This window comes from Lepisma saccharinum, chromosome 25 (assembly GCF_977018435.1).
Source record: "Lepisma saccharinum chromosome 25, izLepSacc3.1, whole genome shotgun sequence".
Taxonomy (NCBI): Eukaryota; Metazoa; Arthropoda; class Insecta; order Zygentoma; family Lepismatidae; genus Lepisma; species Lepisma saccharinum.
Genome location: NC_139253.1, coordinates 36512298 through 36531672, shown reverse-complemented (window position 1 = coordinate 36531672; position 19375 = coordinate 36512298). Strand labels below are relative to the sequence as shown.

Below are 19375 nucleotides of genomic sequence, written 5' to 3'. Positions count from 1 at the left end.
CATTTCTACTCCGCGTATGGTACCTGATAGACGACACCCTTGGGTTTCATGGTGATGGTATTTTATTTATATATCATGCGAGGTTAGGATGAAAGTTCGTGCCTGAGACAATTGCGATGAGGTGTGTGATGATGCTGTCCGTTTCCACGTTTGACTCATACCAATCGTCCATATATCGTCTCCTTCCTTCCCTCACCTCATGAAGCTCGTCCATCCTATCGGCCAACTTTTTGCCTGCAGCCCGAAAAAGGGAATCAGGATTCCGCAAGTTTTTCATGCTGCTTATTTTGCAAAGATGGTCCATAAGAATCATCATGCACGATGGACGAAATTCCGGTGTTATTTTGCTTAAATCAACAAGCTTCGCAACATCCTCACCTCCCTCGAGTGTGTACGCAAAAATCTTGTGCAGCAGTTCGAGTGGTACGTCGGTTATACGAGTTGTCATTTTCACGAGGGAGTATGGAGCAACGACACTACCACTGCACTATTGGATGCTCTCCTGGCTGATTTTCATGGTGCTCGCCGCTTTATATAGTTTTTTTCAACCAAGCATGTTATCACAATTGCGCAATAGACTATGCTAGAATTAGGTCAACATATTACGTATATGTTATTGTTGGCTGATGTTGTTGCTCCTTAATCAATCCTGTAAATAAATAAAAAAAAATAGGTTTGTGGATAGAAAACCCAAAAATATTATGTGTACATAATTCTATTTAAGTTGTTCTACCAAACAATCTCTTTCTAACTCTCAATCCTCTTGGCGTATGAAGTATAAATCATAATTTCAGAAAACATAGCTATTACCGGTCGCCATTTTTTAAATCAAACCATAAGCATTATTTATGTTTATAGTATTCGTCGAGCAATAGCAGATAAAGCAAGAATAGTTTTCCTACAACCCATAGTTTATGAATTACAAAACATCTTAGAAATTACATCTTGAAATTTTAATCTAAAATAACTCAAACAGCAAGCACTAGTCATCATCCCATTCCTCCAATAGGTTTTACAGTCTTTCCAATTTTTTTTTTATCGAATGCTATTAAAATTTTCGAATTAGGGTCAAAACTAAGCCAGCAAATCAAGTTTCTTAAAAAAAAAAAAAAAAAATTGGCTGTATCTCCAAAACTTGAGGGGATGGAATTAATTTTGTTTGCTAGTAGAGTAGTTTTCGTCAAACCCTATCCAACAAACCTATAATTATCATCCTAGCTCAATTAGGAGCCAAGAAAATCAATGTCTTGGAAAATGTCTTAAGAAAATTTTCTTGACAGACCAGAAGTAACATCTTGACATACCGGAAGTCGACTTTCTTAAAGATTAAGATATTTGTCTTAAGACATTTTACAAGACGTTGATTATATCAACTCCTATGGGACCTAGAACCATGTAACTTTGGTCTATGTATGTACTAGTGCTTTTTCCAACATGTTCACCCACCTTAGAGCCTTCACAGACAAAAATGTAAAGTTTCCCCCTGTGCACATGTATAATTTAAAACTCCAACCCAGAGTTCCCGGGGCGGAGGCACATAGTGGTTCGGATCCCACTGTAGGTCCAGTCCCGATTAGCCTTACTGTGCATAAAGTAGACTTAAAACAACAAATCAAAATCAAATCAAACCCAGAGTATCAACAAATACACGCGTCAATACCATACTTGCGTCTATCCACCATGAGTAAAGTAACATTCATCCAGCCACTGTCGCATGCCCAGGCAGAAGTATGGATGGGCATCATCAATAATCATTTGATCGAGCCATTTTTCCTGCCCCAAATCTTAAATGGCGTCACTTATGAACATTTTTTGAGGAACGGGATGGCAATGTTGTTGGAGGATGTGCCTCTAGCTACAAGACGTTACATGATTTATCAGCATGATGGCTGCCCAGCTCGATTTGACACCCTGCGACTTTTACATTTGGAGCCACATGAAAGACTTAAGTTTACAAGACACCGTTAAACTCGCAAGAAGAGCTCAGGGAGGGGATCTTAACAGCTGGTCAACACATAAAGGACACCTTCACATCACGAGTTAACGAGACCAAATGTCCGTAAAAACCTGCGTGCCTGCATTCGTAACGGAGGTGCCCACTTTGAGCAAGACGTGTAATGTTTTTTAAATGTATTGTTCATTGATTCCAATCACATGAAGATGAACAAAGTATTATTTCTTGTACACAAATGTGAATGTTAGCAACATTTGTACCTTGTTGGATAGCTGATGACTCAAGGAAGTAATGTAAGTAATTTGTACGCTTCGTGTCATACCATTTTTGTTATTAATACATTGCCTAGTAAACTACTAAGAGTCTATTGTTTTATCACCACTTGTAAGTTTATACCCACCCGTTACTTACATGTGATTGTTATTTGGAATTTTTTTTTTTTTTTCAACGAACCACTTATTTGTTAGCTATCAGAAAAAGCTGAAATATGTGCCATACAATAAGCAGTTGTTTCTCAATTCATCTTTTTATGTGGAAAAATGTCATGAAAAAAAAAACCAATAGAAATTTGATTATCTCGAAAACTACTAAATTTCAGACGGGTATCATATAGTCAAATTTATTGCAAATTGTCACTACTTTAACCCCTTTCAGGGAATAAATCTAATTACAAGTCACCCTGTGTAGTGTATAATTCAGCATTATATTAAGTACTTGTGCATTCTTTACATTATTGTAGTGAATTAAACTGACCAAACTGGCAGTCGCTGAAAGTACGGAATTCTGTTGTCTGTTCACAGCACAAACGTCACACTGGCCTGAGAAGTATGGGGTTCTTCTTCCCCTTTTCACCTTAATTGAAAAATAAATAAATACATTTAGAAACAAGTGATGAAGAATTGACAACAGGCCTGACCACTACTCGCTGGATTTTCGCAATGTCTCATGATTAGTAGTTCTTTCTAGAGGTGTGCATAAATCACTCAGGTGTAAAAAAAAAAAGCAAGGTAAAGAACAAAAATCTAGATCGATGACATCTGGTGGGCAGGAGGCGATAACAGACATAATAATCGTACTGATGACCGGTAAGAACACCTTTGAAAATGTCATGCCACTGGCAAGTAAAGAAGCAGCTTGGAGAGACATTGAACCAACTCTACATGATGTACCCCCCTCTTTTCTTTTTTTTAACAGAATCAAGCAATTAATGGATACTACCCTGCTACCAACTCTACACTTCACCCCTGAATAAGAGCCGAAGATATCTATGTGGTTTGAGATCATGTTAAACTGATATGGTAGCCCATGGAATAAGGAATGTTGTACAGGTGAGAATCTGGAAGTTCCAGTGTGGAAAGTTTACTTGCTCTGTGTTTTATATCCAGGCACTCTGTTTGAAAGATTGTAGAGTAGGGAACGTTTCAAGTACTTGTTGAAACTATTTGCTGTTATACTCACCAAGTTTTTTATTAGCTGGAGACTCTGGCATTTCTAGATGCAAGTATATTTTATAAGGTTGGCCAATCATAAGGAACTGATGTTTTTTTGTGAACTGTATGTCGGCAGATGGATAGCTGCATATTCCTCGATCCTTTTCACAAGATCTAGAATACAGAAATAAAGAAATAGAGTATTCACATATAAGCTGCTGCAAAAAACACATATATGAGTTGCTTTTTAGAACATGATTGTACATTAGGACATATTATGATTTTCTTAGGATGCATTAAAAGAAGATGCTTTTTAAATACTTGCCTGAATTACAGAAATATGAACATGCCTAAGGAGACATCTACAGGGTGGTGCATATTGTATTTACCAACCTCAAATGACATCGGAAAGACAGCGAGTGCTTGTAGTAACTGTATATGGTTACAAAATAAAAATATACACACAGGCTTTTAATAGTGTATAATATGGACAATGCAGACATCAGTGCACCTTCAAAATAACGTTCTCTAAATGTCCCCATTTTGTTTGGATGCACTGTTCAAAGCGATGCAGGAATAGGGTGACCAGACGTCCTCTTTTATCCGAACATGTCCTACTTTTTAGGTGTCTGTCCGGCATCCGGGCAGATTTTTTAGAATTCTGTAAATGTTCTCCTTTTCTGGAATGAGCAAACCATTGACCATAGCAAATGTGCTGCATAGAGAATGCTTCCACACATAACAATAATCATTTAAGGCATATCACTTGGGGTGTGTTAAGTGTTCGAGGAATGCTTACCTAGCATCTGTGAGCTGAACACGATCACTTTTCCAACTGAGTCATTAGTAGGGTGTGGATTTATAGGCACTAAAAACCTCTGAAATAGGCACCAAAATGATGAAAATAGGCACTTAAAAGACACTATAAATTTACAAAAGGTACGAAAATAGGCACCCTGACATTTAAAAAAGACAATGAATGTGAACTTATTTCAATTTTCTATTTACAATGCACAATTATACTGTATTAGCACTCCAGTTTATTATAAAAGTGGGCTAACGATTAACAAACTATGATCGAAATTCATATTTGTGGGGAATCATCAATTAAAGTAAAATTAAAGATTTCAGTCAGTACAACATAAACAAAGCCTTCCATCTTTCAATGTAGGGAAAGCCAAAGGAACGTAAAAAAAAGCTGAAGTATGCAAAAATTGCAGAAGAGCCATTTTTTGGCACAATAAAGCAAAATAGGAATTTATAGGCACTATTAAAATGCATTTTCAGACTAGAAACACCATGAAACGAACTTTAGACATTAAAGCCCATGTTTTACTACAAAGGAACATAAAAGGCAAATAGGCAAAATTCTGCACCCTAGTCATTAGTATTACTGTAACTCGTTGCTTCGCCCCCTGAAACGGATGGAACGCATGTAGTCTGTGCAGTTCCTTTTCGATTGATTGATTTGGTTTATTTTACTTCGCTTTTCTGCCACTTTTAGCTAATCGCGAAGATGAGGATGAATGATGATATGATGATTTTGATGAAGGGGAACTCACAACGAACACCCATGCCCAGGTCAGCATTCGAATCCGGGACCGTTGGCGTTGTGTGCTAAACACTCCGCCACTGAGGTTGCCCAGTTCCTTTTCGAGTTATACATACGCGATACAGAAACGCATAGTGAGAATATTTATTATTAAGTAATATTTACTTTCATGAAATAATGAAGCGAAAGTGTAAATTCAACAATGATCTTGCCAGAAAATATCCAGTGTAAGGTGGCTGTCACTTTCCCCTGATGTTGAAAGAGTGCTAGAAATGTTCGTGGCATTAAAATCATATTTCTCTAACCAATCTAAACTACCCAAAATTTTAATTCGGTTTTTGGAAATAAGTTAGAGCAAATCTTACTTGTGGGGATATTTCATTCTAATATCCAAGAATTAGAAAAGTAATAAAATTTTGTGCAAAAATTGTAGATATTCTTTGTCATTTGTTAAATAACAGATTAGAAGATTCTTTCTTTGCTTAAAGGTAAGAGGAAGTTATTGAAAGAGATCACCTGAAAAGTATATATGAGCAAAATGTTAGTAAGATTTTTTTATATTGATTAAGTTATGAGTAATGGCAAATGTTTTGCAATTTTTTGCGGTGTCCTCTTTTTTATGGCTTTGTCCTCCTTTTTCGCCATGCTCTGTCCTCTTTTTGAATGTGTGTGTCTGGTCACCCTATGCAGGAAGGCTTTCATTACGCATGTTGACGGTTCACAACATTACTGTGGTTCTCCACTGTCTAATCCACATCAGAATGCTGCTTCATGCCACTGGAACAGGTGCATGGTGATCTTCATTGTTAAGCTGCAGTGTCCGGTGCCTGTTTGGATGAAGGTTTCCACCGCCGCAATCCACATGTGCACCGGCCAACGCTCCTTTGTAAACTAAACGTTTTTCCAACTCTCCACGGATGTAGATATGCCACACATGCGAACGTGCACTCTCATATTGGAAGGCACAATATGTGGCACACTGTATTACTTACAGAGCAGAAATAAGTTTATAATATACTTCAATTGATCCAAGTTCCAATTGTGAAATGGTTCTTACAAGTTTACAGGACAATGAGGAAGGCATTTACAATATTAGAAATCAATGTAGAAAAAAGTTCAAAGCTGGGAGAAACTAATTTGCTTATTTAAAGGTCACAAAAAGGCATTAACTCGTGAGAAATTATCATTAAAAGAAGGTCATGATTATTTGAAGAGTTTTTGTCTGTGTGGGAAACAAATATACATGTAAAAGAGGAAAGAAAGTGTGAAAATACTGAGGCAAAAAAAACTTAACGATGCATTGCACAATAAGGACTTTGGATATTGACTCAACCTCCCAAGCAAGTTTTAAAGATCATCCAATATATTGAAGTTATAACCTGCATTGCATCATCTTCCAGAAGTAGAGTACAAATCAGTTCCTAAAGTTCAAATCACCAACCCTGAGACCTTCTGTAAACAAAACCACATACATGCAGAAAGCTTTGCAAAATCATAGAAGTATAACAATCCACATAAAAATCCAGCGTTATTACAGGATTCATTACGTAAGGTAAAACGGCCAATTTGTAACATGGGATACGCTGCCGCAAATGATGTCTCACTTTAAAACCAATGCTCTTTCTTTTGTACTTATTGCTTCACCTTTATGGTTAACTCTTTGCAGCAGTAATCATTTCCCATACATTTGGCTTCTTTCTTGCATTGAATATATCTTACTTGCATTTTTTTAGACAAAATGATATAACATGGTAATGTATATTTCTAAGGTTTCATATAGATAGGAGTGTATTTGAAATTTGTTTGTAGATTTTATGTAAATAAACTATATAATGGGCATAAACAGCCATATGCAATGCTGTAAGTCCAATAAATATATTGATGATGATGATTCAAAACAAGACAAAGAAAGTTCGTAAATTTATTGCGGTAGGAAACTTTGACAATAATAATAATAACGATTTTTGTTCCGCCAAATATAGTGCACTTTGTAAAATAACTTGGTGACATGGCAAGATAAGTGTGAACATTTTGTAGAAATATGCATTGTAACTTTCAATGAGCTTAGAGATTTGTGTACATAATGATATTTTATAACATTGGTTATTTTCTAAAAATAATCATGTGAACAGCAAGGAAGTAGCACCACTTAGTAATACTGCCTGACTTGTCCTTAGAAAAATAACATGGCGAGTTATATGCGTGCGGGAAGGTCTCAGCGTTCTCCGAGCTTGTTTTCAAAGCACCAAAGGGGCGAGAAACAGATTCTACTCAATATTTATGTAACGTTCTGTCAGTGGTATCCTGAAAAACCAGTAAAAGAAGTGGTTAAGTTGGTATCCCAGTGCAGTGGTGTGTCAGTGTCTGCAGTTTTAAGGGTTATGAAAGAGAGAATGACTGGGAAAGTAACAATGTATGCGGCTGCATATTCGTCTGACGTTTTCAGAACGGGTTCTCACATTCAGAGGTTCTTATATAAAATGAGCGAACTATGAGTGTAACAGCAGATGATTGCGGTCATGAATCAGCTGACGCGGAGTGATACATCGAATCGGTGAGACGGTTTGTTTACAGAAGGTCTCAGAGTTGGTTATTTACACTTTAGTCTTGTTACAAAGTAAGGGCCTCCCTGATGAAGGCACATAGTGGTTTGGATCCAACTTTAAACTATAGATCCAATCCCGATTAGCCTTACTGTGCATAAAGTGGAACTTAAAACAATGTTACAAAGTAAGTTATTGATGATAACTTACGATCACTCACGCCTATCATTAAATGATGACTTGCATATTAGTTTTTTTTTCTTTTGTGTTTACTAGTTTGCATAAAATTTAGATAATGTACAGAACTGGGTAATTACAGTTATATCTGTAAAGAAGTACATACATAAACTGATATATTTTCATGATGATTTTTACAATAATGTGACAATGTTACATAAATTAAATACAGAAACACAGTCTTACAAAAAATTTAAAAAGAAGTTAAGATTATTAACACAATGAACATTTCTATATCATCCCTAGTATATCACCCTCATGAGTGACTATGGCAGTTTTTCAAGGACTGGACCACAGGAGAGCATAGTTTGCTGGCCTTATGGGGAAAAAGTAAACTTCACCCTCTTTTGTAGATATTCTATTTTTAAGTTAATAGAAGCTTTACTCAACAAATTATAACATTCTTTTAATGTAATAAGGGACTATCGTATTATGTTTACATATTCAATGCATTCAAATTGTCTAGGGTGACCAGATGTCCTGATTTTCACAGGACAGTCCTTTCATTTTAGGGTCATATCCTGCGGTCTGCGACGCTACTCAAAAAAACCAAATATGTTGTATTTTTCAACAGGATCTTGTGAAATGTCGTGCAAAACATCCAGACGAATTGTTTACCTCCTTGAAACTGTTAGTGCCTTTTAAATTAATAGTATTGTTAGTTTGCATAGAAATACTTGTATATCTAAAAATGTTAAAGTCGCTCCTTTATATTTGTTCGTTAGAAGCAGATATTCAGGGTTGCGACAAGTTTTTTATTATAAAATTCCATGACATTTCCAGGTTTTCCAGTCCAAAAATGATTTTTTTCCAGATATATTTATCATCACGTCTTTTGCTTTGAACCTTGTGTTCTTCATTTAAATATATAATCCGTTAATTATGAATATTCACTTTCACAACTTTTTTTTAAGAAAATTTCACTTTACACACACACAAGAACATGTAAAAATCTGAAGAGTAAACCGCAAAATTACAATCGGCATCGAATGTATCGGGTGCTACAATCAAGTGCATCTAGCCTCCAGGCTAGGGTAACAGAGATTATGTTATGGTGAAACAAGTTTCTAAACTGAATCTATTTTGGAGTGGAATCACAAGAACCGAATCCAGAAGTGGAAGTGAACTGTTTGTTCATCTTGCAACTTCTTCTCTTGCAGACGACCTGCAAAATACCCTGACATTTCACTGTTTTCCAGACATGTAGCAACCCTGATATTGCATGCAGTCTGTTCGTATTATATGAAAGGTACTGAGTGATGACAAAGTAGGCTATAGTGCAGGGGCATTTTGAAAATAGCCCAATTTTGGGAATTTTCATGTTTGATGCATTGATGAGATGATTACTACAGCTGCAGCAACACAAATATATTTTTTCAGTATTGATTAATATTTTAATATTTCACAATGTGTGGATGTTTTATTGTAAGAAAGTAAGGATAAACACACACAGAAAACAGTTAAGAATGAGACAGGTAGGAAGGTTAATCTGTAAAATTAAAAACATAAGCAAAAGGAGGAACAAAAAACAGAGAAATGAAAAATATGAGAAGAGAAAAACCTCCGTGCTGGAGCGGTTGAATGTCAGATGTCGAATCCCAGCCTGGGCATGGATGTTCATTGAGAGTGTCCATTCATGAATTTAATCATATATCACTGATGCTCACTGTCACAATTAACCAAAAGTGACAGAAGAGCACGACTTTTCATGGTACTAATTTACTAATCCACAAACAGATTTCTTCATTTTTACACAAGAAACTACTTATGGTAATAAGTTCCTGTAGCATTGTCTAACATCTGTCATGTGGGAATGTATCATAGCAGAAATTCATGTTTTTTGTTGAAAATTAATTCTCCGACGGACAATAACCTTTGGCGTTTATAACTTCTTAGATGATCACGCGTCGTGCTTGTGTTTTGTTGATGTTCATTTGGATGCAGTGTTTCCAACCAAAAATACAAACATGACGTGTTGTGGATGTGTGGTGAAATTCATACTGAGAGCCCCACAAACCATTGACGGATAGCCCCAAAAACCATTCATGTATAGCCCCACGAACCATTTCCAACAAGGTTAGGTTAGCATAGTTAAAATTTTGTTCGTAAAATAATGCGGTGGTGAAATTCATACCGGGAGCCCTACGAACCATTTACGGCAAGGTTAGGTAAGCATAGTAAAAAATTTTGTTTGTAAAACAATGCGAAGTAAAAAAAATTAAATTACATTAGCTTTCTTCACGAGTGTTTTTTGGGTTACGAAGGTTGGAAACACTGGATACCGAATGAAAATTGACAAAACACAAGCACGACGCGCAATTATCTATGATGATGTACGCGCCATACTGTGCCATACGCAAGCAAGACAACGCACATAAAAAAGTACTCGTAATGTGAAAAATTGGAATTACTTTAATCAAAAAAAGTGAATACACCTTAAAGAATGTTCCGCAAAGCAGATAGGTAAGTACGAATGTTAAAAGTGACGAAACGAATAAATTACAGGTGTTTGTGGAATAGTAAATGTTTACCCTTTTTCTTTGCCAAATAAAGGGGGGAGGTGCACTTGATGTGCTTTTGATTTATAGCTACAGCCTCTCCCTCCCCGTATGCATCCATGGATGTCCTATTTTTCGTTTCAGAAAATCTGGTCACCCTAAAATTGTCAGTACCAGTACACTAATTTGCAAGTATAGAAACCTTCGATATTTGTTATAACTTACCGAAACTGTACATGGACTGGTCGAACATGTGATGTTGCTGGCATATAAGCATAATAGAATGTAACATACAAAAATATAGACAACCATAAAAGAACAGCGCTCACTAAAACAAGAATTCCTGTTTTATAAAAAACATCTTTCATCGTCTGTACAGTGTCAACTGTTTTTTGCGCATAACTATGCATTGTTTGTCCCAAAAGCTGTACAGCTGGCATTTTTCTCGTTAATTCTATAACTAATTCACTCAGAATTCAATTATTTGTTACACAATCTCAATCTACGCGGTTCATCTTTCAGACACAAAAAGAGACTCTTAATTAATTCTATTGTAGCACGTTCTTCTAAAGCCGACTATTCAAGGAGTAATTAAAATTAATTCAGTTCTAAAGATGCAAGGTAATTATAAACATAGTGGGGGGTATTGGAACAAGAACTAATGATCTTCCTAGTTCTAACACTTTTTCTTCTTCTTCTTCTTGATTATGTCCCTTATCACCTGTAGTTCTAACACTACAACTACAACCAAGGTAGATAGCACTACAACCACAGATTAAATACAGCATTCATCATTTCCCTTTCCATTCCCAAACGATTCGATTACTATCGATTAAATAACTATCGACAACAGTTATACGGCTGTTCGTAAACTCCAGCCAAGTCAACCCAAGCCGGCTACATATGTTCGTAAACTCAATCCAAGTACAGTTTGTTTTGTTCTTTTTAAAAAAACACAAATTTTGCCAACCCTGTTCGCCACTGTTTCTGGTACAAAAACGAACAATTTTCGATAAGTTCTAGACATTTACAATGCAGAAATCGTCGAGAATTAACGACTTTTAAGAATGACCATTCGGTATTTCCCGACTGCTCGGGAGGAAATTTTTTCGGGATCTCGCACACCCCTACACCACGCCATAATCCACGCTGTTCGTAAACTGCAGCGTGGAACCGCTTCGCTAGTGACGTGACGTGACCTATGACGTCTGCACAATCCACTCTTAAGGGCTGAGTTGGCTGGAGTTTACGAACGAATTTCCATATCGAAAAGGTATGTCTACAGACACTCATATTGATCTCTATGTTGATCTGTAACCCCGCACTTCGATGATGTACGTCACAAGAATAGTAGAGTCAAAACACCAAATTTAACCTGCCTAATCTATCTTTATTCATGTACTTCATGATTACTTGGTTATAGAAGCAAATGGAACGGTGGGACTTGAGTTTCATATGTGTGTGTGAAGCCAAATCATCGAAAAGTCGTTAGTGTGTTGTTTGTTTATAACAATGTTCGGCTGCAGAATGTTCTCAATGTTAACGAGTTAATGTCATTAGTTTTGTGTTAATGTGAAATAACATTTTATTTAATCGTTGCTATTTATTTAGGAAATTGCGGTAAGTTGATTCGGTTCATACATTTTCATACAGTTCCGTATATCGGAAACAGATTTCTTCATTTTTACAGAAGAAACTACGGTATAATTTAACAATACAGGGAATTTCTCCAATTTGTTTGAAATTTCTGATACTTACTAATTTGGGTCTCCTAATCACGAATATGCACTTAAAATTTGGCGCTCACGTATAGAAATTCCTGAATTATGGCTAGCCCCACGGACCATTGGCGCTAGCCCCACGAATCATTGGCGCATGGTTAGGTTAGGTTAGGAAACATAGTTAAATTTTAGGGTCGTAGTAATATCAGGAATATATATATTTCGTTCTTTAATTATTAGAAACGGAAAAATCTTGCGATAAATAATGAGCAATTGTGCATTGTCGGTTGCGATGTCTGACCCTCTTATTTTGCAAGTTTGACACGTGAGTGCCAAATTTTAACTTAAGATTCGGGTAACACGGTACTACTTTACTATACCAGAGACACCTATCAATGATTTATTTCACAATTTTTTACATTGCTAACGTACTATTCTGCATTGCGGAACATTTCTTTAGGTGAAATAATGAATTTATAACGAAAATAATGTCTTTTTTTTTTTACATTAACGAGTACTTACTGTTGTTCCTTATTTCCCACAAACAATCCATGGGTAGCCCCAAAAACCATTGACGTTAGCCCAAAAATTCACGATAGCCCCAAGAACCATCATGGGGACGAGGTATGCCTACTAGGTTAGGTTAGGCCTGTTAGGTTAGGTTCCATTAGCACTCCTTTTGTTCAATTTAGCATATACGGACAACATCGGTTTTTCTCGATGAAAGAAAATACATGGAATTCTTTTAAGGTACTTGTTTACTATCCTTCGGACACATTTATTTATTTTTACAGAAGAAACTACTTACCGTAATAAGTTCCTGTAGCATTGTCGAACATCGGGAAGGTGTTTTGTGTGATGTGGGAATGTTTCATAGCTGAAATTCATGTTGTTCATTGAAAATTAATTCTCCGACGGAGAATAGCTAGCCCCACGAACCATTGGTGCGTGGATAGGTTAGTTCTGTTGGTGTCGTGTTAGTATCAGGATCTAGAAATTGGAAATAATTGCGAACCATTGGCACGTGGTTAGGTTAGTTCTGTTAGGTTAGGAAACATAGTTCAAATTTTATCAAAACAACATTGATACACCTTCAGGAATGTTCCGCGAAGCAGATACGTAAGTACGAATGTCAAAAATTGACGAAACGAAAAAATTAGAGGTGTCTGAAGGATAGTAAATTTTTACCTCTTTTAATTTTAACCTTCCACTTCTTTTTTCAAGATTCCATGTTGAATTACAAATTCCACAGCATCTTCCACACCCGGCAACAACTTCACGATGCATCCTAGACACGTCATCTTGTAAAAGCAGCAATAGCGCGTATTGTGCTCTCGTATTGTCAGGATATGCTAAATTGAACGAAAGGAGTGCTAATGGGACCTAACCTAACCTAGTAGGTATACCTCGTCCCCGTGATGGTTCGTGGGGCTATCGTGAATTTTTGGGCTAACGTCGATGATTTTGGGGGCTGCCCGTGGATGGTTCGTGGGAAATAAGGAACAACAGTAAGTACTCGTTAATGTAAGAAATAGGAATTATTTTCGTTAGAAATTCATTATTTCACCTAAAGAAATGTTCCGCACTGCAGAACAGTACGTTAGCAATGTAAAAAATTGCGAAATAAATCATTGATAGGTGTCTCTGGTATAGTAAACTAGTACCCAGATTCGTGATTAGGAACCCTAATTTAGTGAGTATGCCGAATTTCAAACAAAATGGAGAAATTCCCGCTATTGTAAAATCGCTCCAAATGGATCAAAACTAGATTCACGAACTTCCACAATGCTACAGAAAATGATTTTCGTAAGTACTTTCTCCTGTAAATTTGAAGAAATCCGTTTCCCTTATACTATAATGTTACATGTACAATTTCCACTGGTGACGAACACGATAGTAGGTCAAGATGTGGCCGCCATATTGTGTGTTAAGGAAGCGAAGAAAGGAATAAAAAAAATCGCTCTGTATGTGAGAAATTGTGTTTGTTTTCGTGTAAAAAGCATAATGGCACCTTGAACTATGTTCCGCAATACACAATTGGTAAGTACGAACCATGCGAAACACAAAATATCCAATTTTAACTTGTTTCCAATATATGGAACTGTTACCGTGTGAAATATCATTTTATTTAATTGTTGCTATTTATTTAGGAAATTGCGGTAAGTTGATTCGGTTAATACATTTTCCATTACGCTACAAATTCATTTCACTCTTGCTCTAGCATGTGTACAAGAAAATATATATGTAACATTTTTATAGAATGAATCCAACTTCAGTTGTCTCTTTTATCGAAAATACAAACAGAGCTACAGATAACAATCTTTTTTGGATGGTATGGGTGCGCATGAGATTCTGAGATATTTTTAAAGAATTGCAAATATTACCATTGCCTTCGGTGTATTTTAGTGGAAACAGTGTTCGTAGCGGTGACCCCCACTATGCGAAACAGATCGTTTCTGGCTCTGTTTCTTGTTGTTATTAGCACCTCACTCTTTTCTGTTTTCTGCACTGCATTTCATTCCTGCTCTTCTGATTTCTTCATTCCAACTACTTCTTCACCCTTTCCTCATATTAATAAGTCATCAACAAACAACAGGGCTTTCATATCTTTCTCTCCTATCTTCTTCCCCACTTCTTTGTTAATTACATCCATTGTAATTTAAACACTATTATTCAAATTTTCCTTAAGTCGGCATCAAGTTTGCCTGACAGCTTGAATGCAATAATTTTGGCTCCCCAGATCTCGAGGAAATGGATGAAAAGAGATCTGTGAAAGATTATTTAGCCCTGATCATAGTTCACATCCTACTGCTACACAACATTCATTCCTTTCCTATATGACACAATCTTAACTCCCTTTAGCAGCATGTCGTGAGCCTATGAAGTGGATGTTGTTGTACTACAACTATGGCATCCATGTGAAAACACTTCCCTCTGGTGGATAGTCCCTATAGTCAAAACCTAATAATGTATATAATTGTTTAATTATAACACCATTAAGCCTTGTTTCCATGATATGAAAACTCAAAATGCTGACCAAGGCAGAAATTTATTTTATTTATTATTATAAAACATAAATTTCTGCCTTGGTCAGCATATTGAGTTTTTCATAATTGTTTAATTTTTAGATACTAACCAGAAAGATGCACCCTGATGGAGATTTGGATCAAGCTTCAATAGGTAAACGTGTTGAATACAATGGTTCGTATGGAACTTTGAAGTATGTAGGTGAAGTGCCATCTACCAAAGGACTGTGGCTGGGTATCGACTGGGATGACCCTTCAAGAGGAAAGCACGATGGGACATATGAAGGCATCAGATATTTTACTACCAGGTATAGAGTCTCAGTATAATTCATAGCATTGATAGGTGTATTTATCCACTTTCAAACTTTTGAACTATTAGTAGTGCAATCAAGTTGCTCGGAAAATGAAAAAATCTATCTTTTTTTAAAGATATCTTCCAGTTTCATAAATTTTATAACTCCTCTCCAAAAATAAGAAGGTACCTCTAAACACATATTCTGCATCAAAGAATTTGGAAAGTGTGGAGAAATATATCACTGACTGTTCATAATGATGACATAAATAGTGTACTTTCAGTGGCTAATCATTTGTTATATCCTGACCCTTTCTTTTTATTTTTACAAATTAAACATGTCTTTGTGAAGAGTAATAAAATGTAGTAAATGTTATGTTCTTAGCCACATTAAAAATTTTGGGGCCAATTATGGAGTTACTCAAAGAATGAGTGTGCTTAATTAAATCTAATTCATTCTTGGTTCCATGTTTACCTTATTGGTAATGCTTCCGTATAGGGGAAACCGATTTCTTCATTTTTACAGAAGAAACTACTTACGGAAATCATATCTGTATCATCGTTGAAGTTCCTCAATATGTTTTCTTGCGCCGTGTAATATTTTTTAGCATGAAATCTTATTCTTTTCTATAAAAATATCTCTCCGACACGCAATTCCTGCTTCCATTTGCTTCTATACGTCAAGGATGTTTCGTGTGATGACGTAACCCCCTGTCAATGTTTCCAACGATGCATTTTTTATTTTTAGAAAATTAGAAATATTTTAGCCTAACCTAACCTTACTGGAAATGGTTTGTGGGGCTAATGCCAATGGTTTGTGCGGCTAACGAGGTATTACCATAATTTTAAATCCAGCCACGAAATTTGGTATTTTTTGGTGAAGATGGTTGAAACACTGCAAACACACTCCGAATCGACAAAACACTGCCACAACGTGGGATGACCCGGTACGCTATGGCCATATATTGCTTGTTACAGAACCGAGAAAAGGGAGAACAGTAAGTACTCGTAAATTTAAGAAATAGACATTATTTACGTTTACATTAGCAATGTAAAAAAGTGTGAAATAAATGGTTTCTGGGTGTTTCCCCTATACGGAAGTATTTTTTTTATTTTCCTGTAGTTTACGGTTATTACAAGCATAAGAAAACAGTTTTTCTTTGTGACGTTTCAGGAGAACACATGCTCCTTTCATCAGAAATTTATTTTCATTTTGACTAAAGATACAGTTATATCAATGGTTAGTAATTTTTTAAACAAAAAGAATCCGTTATATAATGGATGTTGTCAAAGAAATTTGTGTGCATTCCATTCCACAAGGGATTCTCACATAAAATTGCAAAAATTTTTAGAAGTTTTAATTTCAAAATTGTTTTTAAATCACCAAGAAGTTTGGAATGTACATTTAATGAATTCAAAATGAGAAACTCTCTACCAGATGTGGAAACCACAGGAATATATAATATAAGTTGTTCATGTTCAAAAGATTATGTGGGTCAAACAGCAAGGAAAATGGAAATAAGATGGCACGAACACGATTTGGACATTATAAATCTAAACCCAAGAACAGGTTTGTCAACTCATATCATCGAAGAGAAGCATTTGATTAAAAAGAGAAGGGTTTTAAAAAGATTAACGGAAAACACAGAGTTGAATTTCTGGGAAGCTTCGTTCATTGCAGAAGAACACTGGAATAAATTAAATAATGAAAATGGTAACATAGATCCAGTATGGAGTTTTCTTTTTCACAAATGGAGTAAGCCACCATCTTTAAAATTTAATGTAACTGAAAACATCAAGAGACTTTGTGAAAACAATGACGAATTTGAATTACCTGATGATATTTGGGATTCTTAATTTAAAAAAAAATCTGAAATAAAAATAAAACAGACTGCTTTTTTCACAGTTAAGTTGCTATATTACAACAATGTAACATTGACAACATCTATTATATAATGGATTCTTTTTGTTTAAAAAATTACTAACCATTGTTATAACTGTATCTTTAGTCAAAATGAAAATAAATGTCTGATGAAAGGATGTCTGATGTGTTCTCCTGAAACGTCACAAAGAAAAACTTTTTTTTATGCTTGTAATAACCGTAAACTACAGGAAAATAATTCTATAATGCAAGCAATGCGTACATACAAGAAAAACTATTATACGGAAGTAGTACCACCTTATTTCCTACAAAGGTATGCAAATAGAGAGATATTGAAAACATATCCCATATGTTTTATTGTATATTGATTTGAAACTTCCATTCTTACATAAAATAATCTTGTTGTTATAGATACCCTACATCAGGCTCTTTTGTCCGGCATGGAAAGGCCAATTTTGGTGAGAGTTTTGCACATGCCATTAGAGACAAATATGGAGTAGTGCAAGGCAACACTGCAGGAGTTGATGAGAGACGTTTGGCTTCAATTCGTAAGGAAATCAATGCTAGATTCTTTGAAGTTGTGGGATTTGATAAAGTAAATAGAAAACAAAGGTTAGGAATGTTTGTTAGTTACATGCTTCAGTTCCTGAATTTATATTTTAGTAATTATTTTTAGTGATAGATTGATTACTGATATTGTACAATTAGTTTGGATTTCATACACAACTGTACTCTTGTCATTATTTTTGAGAATGTAAAAGACACTTTCATGTGTCATGTTTTTAAGTGTATATTTCTAAATGCACAGTTTTGTTTACGAAGAAATCATGATTACACATATCATAGGTGCAACTTCATGGGGGTAAGGGGAGCACTTGCCACTTCCTTAAAATTTTCAGGTTTGCCGGCATCCATTGTGGAGTGGTAGCACAGGGTGCTGTGATACCAAAGGTCCTGGGTTCGAATCCCAGCCTGGGCGGGTGTTTGTGAGTGTCCTTTTATCAATTTCATCATCTCATCCTCATCTTCAAGATTAGCCAAAAGTGGCAGAAAAGTGATCTGAACTCAATTAATCAGTTTTCAGGTTTATTAAAATTTAAAAATTTATCATACTTTTGTTAATGTCCTGGAATCTGAGGAGCAAATAGGGTGAGTGATGCTACAATGAAATTGATGAAGGGACACTAAGAACACCCATGCAAAGGCCGGTATTCGAACATGCTGTGCTACCCACTCTGCCACGGAGGTGGGTTTGTGGTCATTTCATTGTGAACTATCATGCATGTATATTATTTGCTGTTGCGCTTTGAATACTTACATTGCCAATTTTCCCCCTTGCAGTCAGTTTGAAGTACTACGTGTTGTGTGCTTACGTGAAATGCTAGTCAATGGTGCTGGAGAAGAAGGGGAATTGGAAGAGCTATGCCCAAGCATTGAGGAATTGGATTTGACCAAAAATCTTCTTCCTAATTGGGAAAGTGTTGCAAGCATAGCAATACAATTGAAGAAATTGGAAGTGTTGAATCTGAGGTAATTGTATGATACTTAAAAAGTTCTGAGAATGATTGTGATTTTTTAAAATTTCTTACCTTCCAGTCATGGTGTTTTCACAACACAAGATATGGGTAATACACAGATATGTTGACTAGATGCTAAGTAGAAGTTCTGGATTGCACAGTACTGTGCTGCAGTTAGTACAGCTGGCCCAATATGAGAATTTTCAATCGTTAACGATTGAAGGGGATGTAGGCAATATGGTCAGTTGTTTACCATGTAATCTTACTTTTGCATTGCCAAAATGTGCAGCATTTTTCAACATATACTTAATGCTTAATGTTGACTTGCTTGCAAGGTTAGGTAATACATAGAGACGGGATTTTAAAGGGAAGATTTTTCCTCTAAAAAGGACAAAGAAAGGGAAAATTATTGCCAAAAAAAGGCGGAGAAAGGACTATAGTTCTTTTGCACTCCACTAAATATACCATTTTAAATGAAAGTGTAATATATACCATTCATATATAAAAAGGGATACGTTAAATTTTGTATTAATGTATCTCTTTTTATATCTGAATGGTAGTGCAAGAATAAACTATAATCCTTTTTCATTTCCTTTTTTTGAAGGTAAAGTACAGGGAATAATCTTACCATTTGTTTCAATGAAATCTTTCTTGCTGCCACTTGTACCTGGCTTTGCCATTTCACTGACACTCAATACTGTCATCACTGTCACACAGTTAAGT

The 19375-nt window shown here is 35.8% G+C and overlaps 2 protein-coding genes across 6 annotated transcripts in view; one reads left to right on the top strand and one right to left on the bottom strand.

Moving 5' to 3' along the window:
• Seipin (lipid droplet biogenesis associated protein seipin) overlaps nt 1-11003 on the bottom strand; it is a 32791-nt gene extending 21788 nt beyond the window's left edge. Inside the window, exons 1-2 of the mRNA XM_083111154.1 lie at nt 10440-11003; nt 3413-3558 (exon numbers count right to left, since the gene is read on the bottom strand). Of these exons, the coding sequence (XP_082967280.1) occupies nt 3413-3558; nt 10440-10654 (361 nt within the window). The 5' untranslated portion in view covers nt 10655-11003. The remainder of the gene's footprint in view (nt 1-3412; nt 3559-10439) is intronic.
• Nucleotides 11004-11466: 463 nt separating this feature from the next.
• Tbce (Tubulin-binding cofactor E) overlaps nt 11467-19375 on the top strand; it is a 29358-nt gene continuing 21449 nt past the window's right edge. The window contains exons 1-4 of one of the 5 annotated variants that reach the window (XM_083111962.1): nt 11467-11487; nt 15064-15269; nt 17547-17747; nt 18477-18665. In XM_083111962.1, the coding sequence (XP_082968088.1) occupies nt 15079-15269; nt 17547-17747; nt 18477-18665 (581 nt within the window). In that variant the 5' untranslated portion in view covers nt 11467-11487; nt 15064-15078. The other 4 variants (XM_083111963.1, XM_083111961.1, XM_083111959.1 and 1 more) reach the window with 4 other exon arrangements.